This window comes from Panthera uncia, chromosome A2 (genome assembly GCF_023721935.1).
Source record: "Panthera uncia isolate 11264 chromosome A2, Puncia_PCG_1.0, whole genome shotgun sequence".
NCBI classification, from domain to species: Eukaryota; Metazoa; Chordata; class Mammalia; order Carnivora; family Felidae; genus Panthera; species Panthera uncia.
The window spans coordinates 294,180-313,312 of NC_064816.1; the positions used below are offsets into that span (position 1 = coordinate 294,180).

The window sequence follows — 19,133 nt, forward strand, 5'->3', positions numbered from 1 at the left end:
ACCGGCACACCCGGCCGGAGACCAAGGTCAACGTCGGGGGTGAGGAACCTCGTGGGCAGCGGGGGCCCCAGGTGTGACGGCATGAGCCAGACACTTCGCTCAGAGCCATCGTGGGATGAACCCGGCAGGGGGGACATCCTGCGGGAAGCCTGTCCAGTCCTCCTCCTGACCGCCTGCCCGGGGCATCCACCGGAGAGGAGGTGGAGAAAGCATCTCAGCCCAGTGGGGCCTAAGGAGAGTGAGAACCCGATTCACGCGGTGTCCCGATGGGGTCGTGGGACAGAACGAGGACACGGGAGGCCGAGGGATCACAACAGTAAAGACGGTGTGGCGCATCCGTGGACAGACAGTGGCCTTTGACTGCAGTGCCGGGAACGCAGACGGGGCGGCCGGGCAGAGAGTCACCCCCAAAACAGGAATGCTGGAGGGACCAGATGGGACACAGGGTCTTTACACAGGTGATCGAGTTATGACAAGGTCACGAGGGTCACCCTGACCCTTACAGGGACACCCAAGGAAGATCCTGTGAGGACACAAGGAGGAGACTGCCAGCGCCGTGATCTCATACCTAACGCCTCTAGAGCCGGGACAGAAACAGCTTGTTTATGCTGCAGCCCCCCCGGGGAACGTGCAGAGCCCACGCGGGAGAGACGGGGGCGCACGTCCGTGGCAGCCAAGGGTGGAAACTTCAGTGGGTGAGCGGACACACACGACATGTCCACACCCCTCAGCCACGAGCAGGAGCGAGGCGCTCACACCCGCCGCCCCGTGGACGCACCCTGAACACACGACACTCAGGGAGGGAACCAGACACGAGAGGGCACACGGGGTGTGAGTCCGCCTGCGTGAAACGTCCAGAACAGGCTCATCCACGGACGGGAAGGGGGCTCGTGGGGGCCAAGGGAGGGGCTGGGGGGGTGGAGGTGATGGCTGATGGGGATGGGGTTGCTTTTGGGGAGATGGAATGTTCTGGAATTGTAGGACCCTGTGAATGTACTAAAAACCGCTGAGTGGTACAACATATGTCGGTGAATCGTGGTGTATAAATTATGTCACTAAAGCCACTACCGAGAAGACCGCCCGGAATGAGGAATCACAGGTCAGCAGCCCCGTGTGCTGCACCCCCCGCAAGGGCAGCCTCTCAGCAGCCCCTGGCAGCTTGCTGAGCTTTCTCCACCCCCCCCCACACACCGATTCCCTGTGCTGCTGTGCGTTTTCCAGGCTCACCCTGCACGTGACCTCCGGCGGCCCCCCGCCCCCAGCCAGGGGCACACTGCCTGCACTTCCTGCACCCCAGAGTCTTGCTGGTTAGGGTCTGCGTGCTTCCCTCCTTGTTGTGCGGCCGCCCACCCCAAACCCTGTCCAGCCCAGACCACGCTTACCCTGTCCCTCAGCCCAAGGTTGCTGTTCCCTCTGCCCCTGATGCTGTTCCTTGTAGTCACCCCTTTGGAAGGACACCTAACACACTCCCAGCAGCGCTGCTCCTCAGCCCCGTCCAGCCGCAGGGCCCGCTCTTCCTCTCCACGGGTCCCGACACACACACACACACACACACACACACACACACACACGTGCGTGCGCGCACACGCACGCACACCCATCTACCAGCAGCGGGATGACCCCTGTACCCAGCGCAGCCACAGCTGCCCACACGCGCGGAGGCCCGAGAACACGCAGCCGGCAGGTGATGCGGGCAGGTGGGCCTCTGGGCCCGCGAAGCAGAACAGCGACAGGAAATGGCCACAAACAGCTGTCCCTCAGCTCCCTGCGCGGGGACTTCCCACCACCGCGGACACGGCCTCCTCACCTTGCGACTGCGGAGCCGCCAGGGTGCGCAGGGAGCGTGGTGGACTCGGAACCGTCCGTTTCACTTCTTCGTGATTAACGTAAACTTAGCCACGTGGGGCCAGCGGCCACGTTATCGGGGGCGTAGATTCAAATTTTGCTAGATCCTTGCTATAGAGTCTGGATTTACAAACTCACCTACTCGCTAACGTTTATGTGTCTTTGTCTGTAAACTTACGTATAAAATCTCTCTGTGGATTTGTCAAATGTATCCTGAACTGACCCTCCCGGCGCCGTTGTGGCCCCTCGCGGGCACACCCAGGCCGGCAAAACCGCCGGTCTCCGACGGCAACACCCGGCCTTCTCGTTTCAGCTCTGCTCGGAGAGAAGCGCCCTTTCGGAGGCTTATTCAGTGCGTGTGTTTTGCACGTTGGTGCTTTTTCTGGGTGATTCAGCTTTAAACCGGCCCCCCGAGCGTTCCCGACCACCAGAAGGCTGTGACGTGCCTTTGGGAGAAGACGCGTGTGTCGAATGTGCTTTGTTCCATGGCGCTGTCGCCCGGGACGTGGATGTTAACGAATCGATGATATGGGCCAGGTAAGGGGTCTCTGAACCGGAACGCAGGAGACCAGGTAAGGTGTGGATGCGGTGAGGTGAGCGAGGCTCGGCCGCTTCAGAGCTCCGCACGCCCGGCCTTGTGAGCAGGCTGCACGCCACACGCGCGCCAATAGTGACAACCGATGGTCCTTCCCAAGTCGGATGTCCACGGAGCTATAACTTACAGACAGCAGCGTCCCCATCGCAAAGCCTTTTACGCGGCGGCCTTAGCCGCCCCGCCCTGCTCAGCCTGTGAGCCCCCCCGAGGGCCCCAGCGGCCCCCCCCTGCTCAGCCCGGGAGCCCCCCCTCCAAGCGCCCCCCGCACCCCCCCCCTCCGCTCAGCCCGGGAGCCCCCAGAGCGCCCCAGTCGCCAGGGAGTGACACCCCGGCCTGAACTTCACCCGCCTGCGATCACAGGCCCGCTCCCCAAAACGCCTGGGACAGCCATCCTGGTGCGGTTCTGTAACACACCAGGAGGTCAGGCAGCGCCACCGCCCGCCGCGGACCGGCCCGTCCCAGGCCTGGTGAGCAGCCTGCGTCCCTCCGGCGTCCCGGAGCCATTTTCGAACAGCCGCTCTGGAGACTCTCGTGGAAGCTTCTGGGAACGACTTCTACGCCTCTCTCTCGGGTGAGCACGCGGCAGCACCTGCCCTTCCGGGAAGGCCCACAGGCAACTTTGCAAGGAGCCGCCAAGCTGTTTCCCAAAGTGGCCGCACCGCACCCCTCCGCCGGCGGCCGTTCGCGCGCTCCCCACCCAGCCCTCGCCGGCGGATGGCACTTCCAGCTTCGTGGGAGTGAGTGCTTACAAGTTGCTTTATCTTTATTAGACGCGACTCACGCCCTTACCACTCAGCCCTTACGAGCTGTGCAGCCAGCACCACAGCCAGTCTGAGAATATTTATTTCATTACCAAGAAACGGGCCCCCTGCCCCTCATCCCCTTGCCTCCCCCCGCCCCCTAGCCCCCTTCCCTTCCGTCCGTGGATGGGCCTGTGCTGGACGTTTCACGCAGGCGCACTCACACCCCGTGTGGCCTCTCGTGGCCCGTTCCCTCCCTGAGCGTCGTGCGTTCGGGGTCGTCCGCGGGGCGGCGGGGGTGGGCGCCTCGCTCCTGCTGGCGGCCGAGGGACGTGCGCGTGCGCGGTGGACACACCCGGGTAACGTGTGCGTGCGCCATGGACACGGTCATCTGCGGACGTGCACGTGCACGGTGGACACACGTTGCGTTAACCACTCCCGGCCGACGCTGGGTCCTTCCGCTTTGGGGCTGCTGTTGAGTCGTGGGGCCGAGGGCGAGTGGCGGGCGCGCGCGCGCGGCGACTGAGTCCGGTGCTAACTCCTCCCTGAGCCTCTGGAGCACTGGCCACACTGGCCACCCCTCTGCAGCAAGGTGGAGCGGCCTGGGTCAGGCGGGGTGGGTCCTCCTACGGGCTGAGAGGCTCAGGCAGCTCGCTCCACCTCTATTTGGGAAAAGGAAATGAAAGTATTTCCTAGCGGACGATTAAAAAGTTACAACAGGGAAGTGTGCAGGGAGGTGGCCAATGCATGGTCAGGCTGCCTGGGGTGAAGAGACAGCTCCGGCTCAGGGCAGGCCCCGGGGAGACGCAGGGTTTCTCTGGAGGCTGCATCTGGGAAGGGGGGGGAGGGGTCCGGGATGAGCCGACGCTTGAGAGGTGACACGCTTGAGAGGTGACGATTCAGGGGAAGGACCTTGCAGGGACAGGGTTTCCCTTAGGGGCTGGAGGCTGGGCAGGGCCTAGCAGGGGAAGGGGAGGAAGAGGCCTGCGGTTCCTCCCCTAATTAAAGAGGAGGGTGGGCAAGAAGCCTTGGGGCTGGGGAGCGTGACCCCACCACAGGGCAGGAGGCATGCTCTGATGTGAATATCATCAGGCCAGAGTAAGCCGTTTCAGTCCTGCCTCCTAGCTCCCTGTGGTCCGACCTCCCTGTGGGCCAGGCCAGGCTCCAGGCCACCCAGCTGGGGCAGGGGCGGGGCTCCAGCTTGGAGGGGCTGGGGGCAGCCTGTTGGATTGGTCCTCCAGTCCCAGCTCTAACAGACGTCTAGAGAATGGGTCAAAGAAGCTGGGAGGCCTATGCGGGATGGAGACAGGGTGAATCCTGCAAGCCCACTCCCTCGACCCCTGCCCTGCCCCCCAGCCTACTGTTTTTGTAATCCAGGCATGAATAAACACACACATGAACAAATATTCCAAAACTATTAACCATTTCCGTTTGAAACACAGGGGAAAGCCCACAGGGAGGCAAGGGGGGACTGGCCTGGTCCTGTGTTTTCATTTTGACAAAAGAGTAAACAGGCACCGTATCAACAGCCACCCCCCCCATCTGATCTGAAATGAGGAAGGGGGCCCCAGCAGGCCCCCTCCCAGGGGTCTGGAAGGCCAGTCCCCTCCACCCGTCTGGCTTCTCCCTCCCTTGTTCCTGCCACTGAGAAGATCATGTTTTCAAAACTCTCAAACAGATACAAGGTGATCACACACCCACTCTCACCCTAAATCATTAATGAGGAAGCAGCTGGCAGGCAAGGCTGGGATGGGATAAAGGGCAGCAAATGTAAAAGAAAAAGGAGACCGACCTGCTCCTACGTACATACGTGCTGGGGCACCCCCAGAGCCTCCCCTGAGGCCCTGGCCCAGTCACGAAACATCTAATTCATACACGCTGGGGCCTCTGGAGTCGGGAATGCACGTGTGTTGTAGGCCTCCCCGCTTGTGGATTGTCCAAGTGTGGTAATCAGTGTGGGTTCTCATCGGAGCCCCTGCCCCCATCCCCTTCACGCGTGCCCTCTCCCCTTCCAGCAATCAGCAGGACTCGGGCTGGCCTGAGACGCTGGGGGCCTCATCTCAGCCACGGACACCTCCCTCGGTGGCCTCTTGGCCACCTTGCCAGTGTTTGCTATCTAACACTGGATTTTCTACCTAATATGAATTCTAATTTACTTCAAGGAGCTCCAGTGCACTGTGGAAATGAGGGATGTTACCCTCAACCTTCCCAGAAGACATTGGGGAAGCTGTTCTAATGAGGGGCCTTGGCAAAGGCCCTGGGGCAGGGGTGTGAAGGAGAGAGTAGTGTCATTTAGGGAGGAGTCTCCAGGAGGGACGAGCCAAATACTGGAGGCCTGTGTAAATTAGGCCAGAACCAGACAGGTGGCCGGCCGTGTGGGGCCCGCTGGACTGGGCTTGGGCTTTCACCCTGAGCAAGGCAGGGCCCCTGGGAGGGCTGTGACTGGAAGTGGGTTTTAACACAATTCTGACAGTGTAGACACTCCAGCAGCGTCAGCTGCCCTCTTCTCCCCCTGGGCCGTGACACTCCGCCGTCTCCCTCCCTCCCCACTGCCGTCAAGGAGGGCCCACCCTTGGCACCCCTCCCGAGAGAAGGAAGATGAGCAGCTAGCTCTGCGGTACCCAGAGCACAGCTCAAATGGCAGTTCCGGACGAGCAAATCCACGGGAATGTGTCAGAGATTCTCCTAAATCCACCGGGACATTCCTGATTAGCGATTCTGGGGCTACAGATGGCCTTGCGTGCGGGAGGACGGAGGCCCCCGTGGAAATGCGCGGCAGCTCTCTGGCACTGGCGCCGGGTGGGCTGCGGCCCTGGAGCTGGCGCTGTCCCCCGACTCCCAGCACTGCTGTTTGCTGGCCAGACCCAACGAATGTCATTGTCATTCTCATTCTCTCTCTCTCTCTCTCTCTCTCTCTCTCTCTCTCGTCGCCCACCACTCCGAAGGCCCCTTTCTCAGCATGCACAGATAGCAGTCACACCGGTGTCCCTCACCTACTGAGCATCAACTCAGCGGCGAGTACTGCGCCAAGCCCACCATGCGCAGGGTCTCCTGAGTGCTTCCCTCTCTGGTCCCGTGCGCCCCCCACCCCACTGACCTAAGGGTTACCCCTGTCACGCACAACCATGTACAACTCTTGCCATCATCTCTCAGAAAAATGTTTAGGATGTTCTTTGGCTGCTGAGATGGAGATGCGTCCCTGCCTGGATGCCCCATGACAGCGAGACTGTGCTGTGTGCGTCCGGGGCTCAGTTCCCCGGTGGGCAGGGGCCGCCTTGCTCCACGGACCTCAGTTTCCCCATCCCTGCAGCCGGGCCACAGGGCTGCGGTCGAGCTTGGCTGCTCTGGGGGTGAACAAAGGACGCCCGCACGCTCGGAGGTCAGCAGTGGATACGGAGTCCTAGCTAGTCTGGGACGCGTTAAGCGGCCTCTAGTTCCCCGCGTGCTAACCTAAAAATAAGGTCTCCTTTTGAATCAGGCTTTTCGGCCACGTGCCCAAAAGCAAGATGGAGCCCCGTAGGTTCTCTGCCCGACCCAAAGATGGCGACACAGCTCCCTGTACCCTCACGCCCAGGGACGGCCCCTGCCCGTTTGCAAGATGGCGGCAGCCTGGTAGAAAGCACTCTTCCCGCGGCCGGACTCGCCACGTACCCACTCTCAAGATGGCTTCTCCCGCAAAGCCCCACGCAGGAGCGCAGCTAGCTTACTGGCTCAAGCTCCGTGACGTGATCCCGCCTTTTCTCCCCTCCCCCCGTCTCCACGGGTCGTTTCCGTCTCGAGCCCCGACGGACGGCCGCCTTCTCCAATGGTCGCCTGCCATCCCTCTTGGCTCCACCCCTCGAGCGACCTCCTAGCCATTGGGAGGTGCCGGCAGGGCCCCGCGGCGCCCGCCCCGCCCCCTCTCCGTGGCGGGAGCCAATGGGCAGAGCGCGCGGGGGACGTGTTCGGGCGTCTCCGCCATTTTGTGAGTCTATAACTCGGAGCCGTTGGGTCGGTTCCTGCTATTCCGGCGCCTCCACTCCGTCCCCTGCGGGTCTCCTCTGTGTGCAATGGACGGGTAAGTATTGCTTCTCCGCGGTTTCCGACGACCTCCCGGCGATCCAGCTTTCCCCTCGCCGCCGCCCGGGTCTCCTCGGGGCCGTGGCCCGCGCGTCGCTCCTCCTCCGCCCGGGTTCGCGGGCGCCTCCGGGGTCCCTCCCTTCCCTGAGCCTGGGGTGCGTGCGCGGGGCAGGCTGCCGGAGGCGGCGGCGGGGGGGGGGGGGAAGCGCCAGGCGGGCAGTGCCTCCTGGGCTTAGAAGAGTGGTGCAGGCCAAGCTCTCGAGTCCTGCTCGTTTCCGGCCTCCGCGCGCCTCAACCCGAGCGCACGCGGCAGTCGTGAGGCCCTTCCCGCTTCCCGTCCGTGTCCCGCGCGCACGCGCCAGTGTTCGCGCGCCCTGTGTGAGCCTTCCAGCTCCCCGTACCCCCCCGCTGCGCGTGCCCCGTGTGGCTCTTCCCGTTCCCCGTCGAGCCCCCGCGCTTGCGTGCGCAGCCCTTCGCGCCCCTGTCGGGCTTTGCGCGTGCGCGGTCTTTCCCGCCGCGCGGACTCTGCCCCCCCCCCCCCTCCCCCCCCCCCCCCCCCCGCCCGCCGCGGGCCCAGGCGCGGCCGGGAGACGCCGCCCTCCTGCCCGGAAGGGCGCGGGCCCTCCTCCGCCCCCGCCGGCCGCCCGGCCCCTCCCCGGCTACCCACAAAGGATGGCCGCGCGCCCGAGCCGGGGGCCGGGGAGGGGCCCGTCCGCCCCCCTTTGTTCCCGCCTGCGGGGCGCCCCGGGCCGGCGGTTCCCCGAGCCGGAGCCGACCGCGGAGACCGGGCCTGCCCGCGGCGCCGAGACCTGTTATCAGATGTTAGGTTTCTTTCTGGTCTTGGGGGAGAAATGCCAGGACCTGCGGAAAATGAAGCTCGCTTCAAAGTGTGACTTGCATCCCGCGTGTCCGGGGGACCGTTTGTCGTATCCCCGTGGGCGAGGGGGAGGTGCCACTTTTATTAAAGTTTGAGGCTTCCCGAGAGTTCTGCTTAACTTCGTTTGATAGTGGGCTTCGAGCCCTCCTTCCTCCCCGTCTGGCCCTTGGGGCGGGGCGAGCTGGTTAAAATGCCTGGAGGGTCACGTGCCTCGTGTGCCTCGGGCCTGAAATGATAGGTTTCGGGCGGAATCTAATCCAGCCCCTTAGAAAGATTGCTGCGGCGTGGTGGGCATGATCTCGCGGTCCGTCCTCCATGTTGCCTGGGATGGACCTCCCCCTGGGACCCCCTCCCCAGCCAGCCAGCTGGGGGGGACGTGTTCCCCGGGCCGGGTCGCGGTCTGGAGTCTCGAGAAACGGCGCTCCGAGGCCGCGTGCCGGTTCGGCGGGCAGCCAGGGCTCAGATCCCGCGTGAGGAAAGGCCGGCCTCTGTGAAACACTTCCTGTGGGAGCGTGTCCCCCCCCCCCCCCCCCCCCCGGGGGACTAGGAGGCCGCGAGTCGCCCTGGGTTAGTGGCCGGGAAGCTGCATGCTTTTCATTCTTTCGGTTTTTCTGGGAAGTTTTTTCTTGGCTCACTAGGGTTTTTAAGAACGTGTTGCTGTCCTGGCGTGAGGTGTTTTTTGTTCTTTTTTTTTTTTTAACGGTGAGGAGGCAAAGGTCCTGCCTCGAGGGGAATGATGGCAAGACAGCAGGCCACAGCTGCAGGCAGCAGGACTAGGCCGGTGCTTTGGGGTCCCGACACCCCAGGGTTTGGGTCCTGGGAGTTGCCTCCCGGAGGACAGGAACCGGGGGCTCCCAGCTGGACAGCGAAGCTGGCCTTTGTGCAGGGAGGGGGTGCGCGTGGCTGCCCCAGGGCCTGCCGCGGGGTCTGGGACCGCCTGTCCTCGGCCAGGTGACGGGGGCCATCGTGTGCTGAGGCGGGTGGCTCCATCCACCGGGCAGGCCCGGTGGGGGGCGTCGCTGACTCAGTTCCCTTTGTGGACGGATGCTCCGTGAGTCGCCTAGGACCTCGCTGGTTCACGGTTGCCGCGCACCAGCCCTTGGAGAGGGTTTCGCCGTGCTGTTCTAGGAGCTGGCGCGCGGCTGAGGCGCACGGGGCTGCGGGGACCCTCAGGTAGCCCTGCTTCCGTCCAGCCCCCAGGCGGGAGAAAGTCCAGTCACGCGGAGCCAGGTTGATAAGTAACCTGTGTTAATGTTGTCTGTTCACTGGAGCCGAGCTGCCCCCTTCCCGGGAACCTTCCACGCGTGGGACGTGGAGTCCCCTGTCTTCCCCTTGGAGCCAAAGCTCTGACCTGGGGCCTGAGAGCTGCCTTTTCAGTGGCCCCGTCTTGCTCAGAAATGTTCCCAAGCGCTTCCAGTGTTTAGAAAGCAGACGACAGCACTTGAACCTCAGTAACAACGTCAAGGGTCCCTCCTGGGGCTTTCGAAGGGGGCAGCTTTGTCCTCGGACAGGTCCAGAGGCGGGGCCTGGGGTCCTGCTGGGAGGGAGGGGGCTGGAAGACAATGGTGGCTCCTTTTCAAGTTGAGATTAGTTGGACGACGGCTCACTTCCCTGCCTGAAGGGCTCTAGTGGGGGTGGGGGTGTGCAGTCAGCAGCGAGCCACGCTGGTGGCCATGGGGAACTCCCGACACCCTAGTGGCAGGGGCTGTGGGCTTTCCCCACCCCTGGGACAGTGGGGACACCGGCAGTGCACCTGGCTAACGGCTTTCTTTTTTCTCTCTCTGTAGCATCGTCCCAGACATAGCAGTTGGTACAAAGGTAGGTACTTTCGGCTCAGCCTGAGTCTGTGCCCGTGGCCTGGGCCCATCTGCCCGCGCCACCTCTGACTCGGTGCTCCCGAGGCATCCAGGCTGCAGGCCCTGTCCTCTGCCCAGTGGGCTCCCTAGCTCCCCTGAAGAAAAGGCACCTGCCCTGAAATTCAGAGCCTATGAGAGTCCTGCTTTACGGCTCACGGGTTAGGAGGGATGTGTGCAGTGGGGTTGACGGGGGCGTCTGCCCCAGAAAGTTCTGAGTGCCCTCGGTTTGATGTGGGAAAAGTCAAGATCTGGTTATGCTCCAAGCCCTTTGTGGAGTGGGGGGTGAGATTGGAGGGGGTGTGGGGGCTCTGGGGCAGTTTGGGGCTACTTCTGATGGCGTCGTGGTTTGGGTAGTTGTCTGTTTTGAGAAATTCTGGTGTTTGTGAGCTGAGGGACACGAGAGCGCCGTGTCCCTTCTGTGCGGAAGGCGTTAGTTCTCAACGCCAGTGGCAAGAAAGGTGGACGAAGGAACGCAGAGTTGTCCCCACGGGAAGTTGGGGGGCCACGTGCTTCTCCCTCCCGGTTGCAGGCCAGGCATGTGCACGCGCGGGGACGTGGCCTCCGGGGGAACCCTGGGCCTGATGATCGGTAAGCACTGCCGGTCAGTTGGTCGCCTCCTGGGCTCCGTGCTGGGAGGTGGGGGAGTCTCCTCGGGCCATGGCTCCTGGGCTCCCTGCAGGTGGCTCGAGTGACCTGAGCAGGCAGCCAGCTGGTTTCTGGTCAGTCGGCAGCCGTGCCTGGGCTGGGTTTCACTTTTCCCAAGTGGATTCTTGTCTTCACACGCTGCCTGTCCTGATCTTCCTGCAGATAAAACCTGTTTGTCAGGTGGTGAGAGGGGAGAGGGACTGTCTTCTGAGGGGGTTGTAACGATCTCAGAAAACGCCTGGGTTGCAGACTGTCCTCCCCTTACTGTGGGAGCCGCTTTCCGGCCGGAACAGCTCTAGAACGGCTGTTCTCGGAACGGTCTCCTTCTGGCCATCCTGTTCCCAGGAGACCTGTGCTTCCAGAATCCCACCTGCACGGACAGAACCTCCTGGGGGGTGCGGGCAGGGGCTTCCTGCCAGTACAGCCCCCCTGAACCTGCACCCCCGGCCCACTGGGAGGGCAGTGTGGTTCTTCCTGGGTTTAGAAGCGGCTATGCGGGAAGTGAGTGGTGTCCAGGGTTAGGGATACTTGGTGTTTGGGGGAAGGAAAGGTTGTCCTGCCGTGTGCTGTCCCGCGCTGTGTCCGGTAGCAAGTACGTGCTTGAGGATTGGTTTCTCTCGAAGCTTCGTTGACTTGAGGGCCGATGCCCAGTGGCCTCCCCAAGTGTGGCGTGGGAAGAACTCTGCTGGAGGCAGTTGGGTGGTCCCTGGGCCTGGCCCAGCTGTGGCCCAGTCACAAGGCCTGTGGTGTTCTGGTGCCTGAGGTTCTGCCCTGCGAAACATCCGCGCCTCTTGAGCTGGGGGTCCGTGTGTGTACCCGCGCTGTGTGTGTGGGGGGGGGGTCTGTGTCCTGGGAGAGGAGCAGAGTGTAAGTAGGCAAGGGAGCACGATGCCCACAGAGACACGGATGCAGCCACTCACGGGAGTCCCGGTCCCACCTATTGCTGGTCCTCGGCAGGGGCCAAGATTGCCCTTATGAGGGTTGTGTGGCCAGCAGATGGGGGCAGGTCAGGGCCCGGGCCCCTGAGTCCCGAGACAGGAAGGGGCTGTCCTGTGGCTCTGACAGGTAGGATGTGGACAGGCCTGCCTGGGGTCCCTGCCGGCTTTCCTCTTGGCCTCCGTGACTCGGGAGGCTTGGGGTGTGATAGGCTGCAGCTGGCTGGTGGTTAACACTTCCCTTTACTGTGCCAGACCTCAGCCTGGAAGGGAGTCTGACTGTCCTGCTCTCCCTGAGCCACGGCGGCTCCTCAGGTGGAGCCACGCGGGTCCTGCCTCGGGTCTGTGGACGCTTACCTCCACATCGCTGGGCTCCAGGGCTCTGGGCTGTGGGGGACCTGTGTGGGTTCCTGCCTGTCCAGGCGTTTGGGTTTGGGGACAGGCCCACATTAGCCGTCTCAGTAGCTGGGGCAGCCGGTTCCCGGTCCTTGTCCCAAAGGGCAGTTTTAAACCTCTAGCTTCCTTCGGCCGCTGTCACCAGCTGCTGGGCTGGGAGGTTCTGGAGGGTTTGGGGCACCGGGTGCTGTGCGCTCATGTTTGCACAGCTCAGCAGAGGAGCGAAGATACGGTGTCCTTGAGGAAGCACGTGGAGAAGGGGGAGGCCCTGGGGCCCAGGTGGGCTGCTCTTTCCCCTTCTGCCTGGGCAGCCGAGGCCCCGAGACCCTCTCTGGCTGCCAGTTTTGGATCCAGGGAATCTGAGGAGTTATTTGTGGTTCCTGGTGGCGCCGTCCTAAAGCCCGTGAGCCTTGGGCGGCGAGAGTGTGCGGCCGGAGCTGGGTCCTTGGGCCCACGGGGCCCCTGACTGAGGAGTGCTGGTCCCCTGCGGTTCCTCACCTTGTGTAGGCTGGTTCTGCCCTCGGGCCTCACCTGGCAGCAGGGACACCTCATGGTGTCTGGACCCAGGGTCGGTCTCACGTGGTGCTGGGGGGTTGACTCCAGTACATGGAGCCCAGCACGTGGCAAGAGAGGGGCAGGTCACAAGTCCCAGGGAGCCGGGGTCCCCGCCCCTCACTGCACAGCGCCGCCCACAGCGCGGATGGAGAGCAGGTAGTATTTCCGTCCGACAGCGACTAGAGCGAGGCTCAGGTTTCCTTAGACGCCTGGAAAATAGGGCAGGGCCCTGTGGCTGAGCAGGTGGCTGCAGTGCAACAAGGGGGCTTTGTTCCTCGAGTCTGCCAGCAGCCCCGTGGTCATCGAAGACGGTCCCACGGTCTTGACGTGGGCAGGGCTACAGCCGAGCTCTCTAGGACAGCCGGGCCGGGCTCAGCCCCGTGTGGCTATTGGCGCGAGGCCCCGTGTGCGCAGGAAGGTCCTGCAGAGCGTGGGGTGGACGTGACGCGTGAACCCGTGCCATAGGCGTTGGGCCCCCCGCCCCTGCCTTGTCGAGGAGGAGTGTGTCTTGGGATTAGGATTGCGAGGACATCGCGGGGGAGAAATGGTCAGTTTGGGGTGCGGTCTTTTCTCAAGAGCAGGTCACACGGGAGAGGTGGACACGGGTGTTGGGGAGGGCGTCTGGTCTTCTGCTCTGCTCCACACACCCCCTGTTTCTTTCAGCGGGGATCCGACGAGCTCTTCTCTGCCTGTGTTACTAACGGACCCTTTATCATGAGCAGCAACTCGGCTTCTGCAGGTAACTCTGCATGCAGTCCCTGGTCCCCTGGCTGTGGGTGGGCAGGGGACATCTGCTGGCGGCCTCCTGGAGTCGCGGAGGAAGCTGGTTCCGGGCACAGAGGGTTTTTCGAGTCTGGACGGTGCTTTATGCCTTACACACCGCTTTTCCGTCAGCAAATGGGAACGACAGTAAGAAGTTCAAGGGTGACAACAGGAGTGCAGGCGTGCCCTCCAGAGTGATCCACATCCGGAAGCTTCCCAGTGACGTCACCGAGGGCGAGGTCATTTCTCTGGGACTGCCCTTCGGGAAGGTCACCAATCTCCTGATGCTGAAAGGGAAAAATCAGGTATCTGCTCGTAGCCAGGCAAGTGCCCTTCCTGGGAAGGCTCAGGAATCCGGGCCTGGCTCACGCTCCTGTCCTGCCAGGCTTTCATCGAGATGAACACAGAGGAGGCCGCCAACACCATGGTGAACTACTACACGTCCGTGACCCCTGTGCTGCGCGGCCAGCCCATCTACATCCAGTTCTCCAACCACAAGGAGCTCAAGACGGACAGCTCACCCAACCAGGCGGTGCGTTGCCGGGCCTGGGGCGCGGTGGGGTGGACTTGGGGAGAAAGGAGCCGGTGGCGCGGGGCTCCCGGCCGTAACTCCCCCCCCCCCCCCCCCTTTCCCCACAGCGGGCCCAGGCAGCGCTGCAGGCGGTGAACTCGGTGCAGTCGGGAAACTTGGCCCTGGCCGCCTCGGCTGCCGCGGTGGACGCGGGGATGGCCATGGCCGGCCAGAGCCCGGTGCTCCGGATCATCGTGGAGAACCTCTTCTACCCGGTGACTTTGGACGTGCTCCACCAGGTGAGGTGGCTGGGGGCGTGCGGCCGCCCCCGGGCCTGTTACCGACCGTGGGGTTCCCGGGGCGGAGGTCGGGACCATTCTTTTCTCTTGCAGATCTTCTCCAAGTTTGGCACGGTTCTGAAAATCATCACGTTTACCAAGAACAACCAGTTTCAAGCCCTGCTGCAGTACGCCGACCCTGTGAGCGCGCAGCACGCCAAGCTGGTGAGTAGGGTCCCCGGGACGCCTCCCTGGCCAGCCCCCCGGCCCCCAGCGCCTCACGGCTTGTCTCATTGCAGTCGCTAGACGGGCAGAACATCTACAACGCCTGCTGTACCCTCCGTATCGACTTCTCTAAGCTCACCAGCCTCAACGTCAAGTACAACAACGACAAGAGTCGTGACTACACACGCCCTGACCTGCCCTCCGGGGACAGCCAGCCTTCGCTAGACCAGACCATGGCCGCTGCCTTCGGTAAGACGCCCGGCAAGGTGCCCCGACCGCCGTGTGCCGTGGGAGGCGAGGATGTGTACGTAGCTCAGTGTCCGTGCCCCAGGCACCCCGTGACGCCGACTCTGTGCCCAGGGAGGTTGGTGCCTGTTGCTCCTTAGATGGCCAGCACGGCACCCGGCCCAGACTGCCCACTGGGTGTGGGGTCACGCACACACACAGCCCTTGCTCGCGGCGGAGGTGGTGGGTGCGATGATTAGTGTCTCATTTGTTTCTAGGTGCGCCTGGTATAATGTCAGCCTCTCCGTATGCAGGAGCTGGTTTCCCTCCCACCTTTGCAATTCCTCAAGCTGCAGGTACTCAAACACTTGACCTTGGTCCCCACCGTCGATCGTGCATGCCCACACACCTTTCCAGTAGCTGTGCTTCCACGGGCAGCTGACGTGGGCTCGGTCTCGGGGGGAGCCCGCCTCCCTGGGTGCGGGTCTCTGGGTTCCCTGAGGAGCCTGGACAGGGCAGTCTTAGGACAGGGCTGTGCAGAGAATCCGCTAACCCCAGAGTCTCTGGTCTGGTTCCCTTAAAGCACCTCCCGGGCGAGGACGAGCGCGCACGGTGGTTGGAGGGATGTGTCCCTAGTAGATGAATTTAAGTGGCCCGGTAAGCAGAGCGGCATGAACCGGGGCGGGGGCACACCTGAGCGTCCCTGCCAGGGGGCCAGCCTGCCCTCCTGTGACAGGCACGGGCCTGCTGCGTCCCGCCCGGGTGTCGTCTGCATGGTGACGGGCGCCTGCATGCGCGCACGGCCGAGGCCCGTCCGGGGCTCCGTTGTGCATCCACCCAGTGGAGCTTCTGTACTGTTGGGCGCATGTAGATGGGGCCAAAGCTGGCACGGTCTGTGCCACGAGGAGAGGCAGGAGGAGCCGGCAGGCCGCACAGTGGGCACCGGGCCGAGCACGGCCGCGGCCGCCTCCTGTGTTTCCTCCTGCGAGAAGACGGGCAGGACCGGCACTCGCCTCCCAGCAGAACCCCCGGCCCTGCTGCTCACGTCCTGACCGCCCTTCCCTTTCCAGGCCTCTCTGTTCCTAACGTGCACGGGGCCCTGGCTCCTCTGGCCATCCCATCGGCGGCGGCGGCGGCGGCGGCGGCGGGCCGGATCGCCATCCCCGGCCTGGCAGGGGCAGGAAACTCTGTCCTGCTGGTCAGCAACCTCAACCCCGAGGTACGTGCCTCTTCCCTCCAGGCTGTCGTTCCCAGAAGCGCAAGCGGGGGTGTCACACTAGTGGGTTTTAGTGCGGAGGGGAGCGGGCTGAGCTCCTGTTGGCCCCAGGTGCCGGGGTCCCACCGGTCGCGGCACCCCTCCGTGCCGGTCCGCTCGCTGCCGCCACCTCAGCGCTCAGTGTTCTCTCGTTCTCCTTTACACCTCGGCTTACGTCTCCGATTCCGTAAGACGCAGGGTCGAGATACGCTTTGATACGTGAAAGCAGTCCTTAAAATTTCTAGCCAGACACGACGCGGTCTGGACGCCCGCCGGGTGCCTCCGTCGGGGGGACGCTGCCCTGCAGCTGAGGTCCCCGGGATGGCGAAACCCGTGCCCGTCCCAGTGGCAGAGTTTGGCTCAGAGAGAGCTCGGGTGAGCGGAGAAGGGCTCCCGGTCCCTCACTCGGGAAAGATGGGACCGCCTTTGACGAGCGTTTCAGACTGTCTCTCATCTGTCTGCCCCTCCTGTGACTTCCTGGCCCGGGGGCGGCCGGCCCCTAGCGAAGCCTCCACTAACAGACTCGCTCCGCCTTGTGCTTGTGTGAGCGTTGTTCGGAGGCCCGCCCGCCGCAGCGAGCAGGAGGCCGGGGCCCCTGGGAGCCGGGCTGCCGCCTGGGGGTCCCGGCCGCGCCCTCCTGCTGCTCGCTGCGGGGAGGGGGGCGCTTTCCTGCCTGTGTTTGCGAGGTGGACCTGTGACTTGTAATGTGTGTAGATCTGGACTGATGGAGCACTCGTGTTTCTTATATATTTACTGACCTGTGTTTTTTTGCTACTTTTTTTCTTTTCTCCCCTTCCCCTTTCCCAATTTTTTTTCTTGCCCTGATCCGGAATTTCTTTGCCAACTGACTGCACGGCACTTCTGCTTCCTGTTGTTGCTTGAAACAAAACAAAACATAAACAAATAAAAACAAAATTCCCCCTCAAACCCTGCTCTCCGGAAACCAACCTGCCCTTGAGTATTAACATCCTGACAACTTCATCATCCATCAACCTGCACGCCTGTGGGGCTGCCTCCTCGTGGTGGACGATTGGCAACTCGCCCCCTGACCTCTCCCTTTCCCTGTCCCTCGCTGCCTTGCTCTGCTGTCCTCTAAAGAGAGTCACACCCCAAAGCCTCTTTATTCTTTTCGGTATGTTATCGTTCACACTTTTATTACCTTGTTTTCATTTAGTTGAGGTTATTTTTTACGCCCTAAGATGTACTATGAGTTTGCAGTCGGGCATTCTGCCTCGTTACGTGGCTTGCCTTCGGTTTGCGTATTTATTCTGACTCGGGAGACGCATGGTTTATTGCCCTGCATGCTTTTCGAAGAGTTAAACGTGCTGGTAGCATGCTAAAGTGCCGGTTCTTGGCCGCGGACCTTTCCTGGAGTTTACGACCTCTCTGCTGAAGGTAGTTTCCTGGTACCGTTCCCTGTGACTAGACGCAGGTGCCAGAGGCAGAATAAGCAAACCTTCGGGGAGAGCCAGCCCTGCGAGGGGTGTGCGGGGCGTGGGGGCTGGCGGGGGAGGTGGCGGCGGGGCTGCAGGCGGCTCAGCGCCCCTGTCCCCGCGCTCTCGAAGGCGTGTACGGCGACGTGCAGCGGGTGAAGATCTTGTTCAACAAGAAGGAGAACGCGCTGGTGCAGATGGCGGACGGGAGCCAGGCGCAGCTGGGTAAGCGGCCGGGGCCTGCGGGGCGGGCGGGCGGGCGCTGCCGGGCGTGGGCGTGGGGCCTGGGGTCACGAGCGTACCGCCTCCGCAGCCATGAGCCACCTCAACGGCCACAAGCTGCACGGGAAGCCGGTGCGCATCACGCTGTCCAAGCACCAGAACGTGCAGCTGCCCCGCGAGGGCCAGGAGGACCAGGGCCTGACCAAGGACTACGGCAACTCCCCCCTGCACCGCTTCAAGAAGCCCGGCTCCAAGAACTTCCAGAACATCTTCCCGCCCTCGGCCACCCTGCACCTCTCCAACATCCCGTACGTGCAGGGTGTGGGCTGCGGCCTCCCTGGGGCCCCCCCGGGCCCTCCCCGAGAACCAGCGTCCGACCCCTCTTCTCCCCGCAGGCCCTCCGTGTCCGAGGACGATCTGAAGATCCTCTTTTCCAGCAATGGCGGGATCGTCAAGGGGTTCAAGTTCTTCCAGTGAGTGCCGCCCCACCCCCACAGCTCCCCGCCCTGCCCGATGCCCCGACCCACCCCCCAATGCCCCTGGCCCTGTCTGTCCCTCAGGAAGGACCGCAAGATGGCCCTGATCCAGATGGGCTCGGTGGAGGAGGCCATCCAGGCGCTCATTGACCTTCACAACCACGACCTGGGCGAGAACCACCACCTGCGGGTGTCCTTCTCCAAGTCCACCATCTAGGGCCGCCAGGGACCGGCCTGCTGGCGCCTGGCCACAACTTCCATCATTCCAGAGAAAAGCCACTTTAAAAAGCAGCTGAAGTGACCTTAAAAGACCAGAGATTTTATTTTTTTAAAAGAGAAATCAGTTTACCTGTTTTTAAAAAAATTAAATCTGATCGACCTTGCTCACCCTGGGGAGGTGGGGTGCCGGCCTCAGGCTCCTGGTGACGAGTGGACAGTGCGCCCCCCCCCCCCCCCCCCCCCCCCCCCCCCCCCCCCCCCCCCCCCTCCCCCCCCCCCCCCCGGGGGGGGGGGCCCCCCCCACCCCCCCCCTGGTTTTTTTTTCCCAAAAAACCCGCCGCCCGCGGGGGGCCCCCGGGGGGGGGGGGGGGGGGGGGGTGTGGGGGCTGGTGGGTCGGCCTCCCGCGTGGGATCATGTGCCTGGCGCAGCAGGAGGCTGCGAGCCACAGGGACCAGCCGGCACCCCCTGATCTGTTCAATCAAGTGTGTGATTCTCCCCACCCCCACCCCGGGACCCCAACTTGGGGCAAGACCCCGAGGCACCGGCCCTGTCCTCCTTCAGCTCGGAGCTCTGTTTTCACCGTAATCTCTGTATTATGCTTTGATGCAGTTGCAGACCTCTGTGCCTAGCAATATTTCCAGTTGACCAAATATTCTCATCTTTTTTCATTTATATGCAAAAGAAATAGTTTTAAGTAACTTTTTATATAGCAAGATGATAAAAATGGTATGAGTATAACCTCCGTTTCCTCCTCGTGGTATGACCTATGACCTTACATACTGTCCTTTTTTATTTTATTCCTTGTAATTAAGTCGCAGGGCAGGATCCAGTTTCCAGGACAGACCCGCTGGGGCCCCGGCCCTTCCCGTGAGGCCCCAGGCCGGCCCTGCCCACCACCTCCAGATGCCTTACTCACACCTAACCTGTTCCCTGTCCAGGGGAAAAGCGCTCTTAAACTTGTAAACTTTCAGGGTTTCCTTTCTCCTGCAAATTTTGGACCAAAGTTTTGTTTGTTTTTTTGTC

At 62.7% G+C, this 19,133-nt stretch overlaps 1 protein-coding gene across 4 annotated transcripts; it reads left to right on the top strand.

Annotated features, from left to right (window-relative positions):
* Window positions 1-3,041: 3,041 nt before the first annotated feature.
* Window positions 3,042-18,273, top strand: PTBP1 (polypyrimidine tract binding protein 1). Of its 4 annotated transcripts, none has more exons than XM_049639467.1 (15): window positions 3,043-3,177; window positions 9,904-9,934; window positions 13,167-13,242; window positions 13,398-13,570; window positions 13,651-13,797; window positions 13,905-14,075; window positions 14,169-14,279; window positions 14,354-14,528; window positions 14,783-14,860; window positions 15,575-15,723; window positions 16,858-16,891; window positions 17,325-17,417; window positions 17,506-17,722; window positions 17,810-17,887; window positions 17,975-18,273. In XM_049639467.1, the coding sequence occupies exons 1-15, from the start codon at window positions 3,155-3,157 to the stop codon at window positions 18,105-18,107; spliced, it is 1,689 nt and encodes a 562-aa protein (XP_049495424.1). In that variant the 5' UTR covers window positions 3,043-3,154; the 3' UTR covers window positions 18,108-18,273. The 4 variants fall into 4 exon arrangements, with proteins under 4 accessions (XP_049495426.1, XP_049495424.1, XP_049495425.1 ...); XM_049639468.1 differs by lacking the exon at window positions 3,043-3,177 and adding an exon at window positions 7,126-7,237; XM_049639469.1 differs by lacking the exon at window positions 14,783-14,860 and having other exon boundaries at window positions 3,042-3,177.
* Window positions 18,274-19,133: the final 860 nt, after the last annotated feature.

What these genes read in the sequence shown, in the direction of transcription:
- PTBP1 (XM_049639467.1), top strand. Translation starts at nt 3,155, where the DNA reads ATGGCACTTCCAGCTTCGTGGGA. An exon ending in TGCTGAAAGGGAAAAATCAG is followed by an intron (nt 13,571 to 13,650) that starts GTATCTGCTCGT and finishes CTGTCCTGCCAG; the next exon opens with GCTTTCATCGAGATGAACAC. An exon ending in CGGGAGCCAGGCGCAGCTGG is followed by an intron (nt 17,418 to 17,505) that starts GTAAGCGGCCGG and finishes CCGCCTCCGCAG; the next exon opens with CCATGAGCCACCTCAACGGC.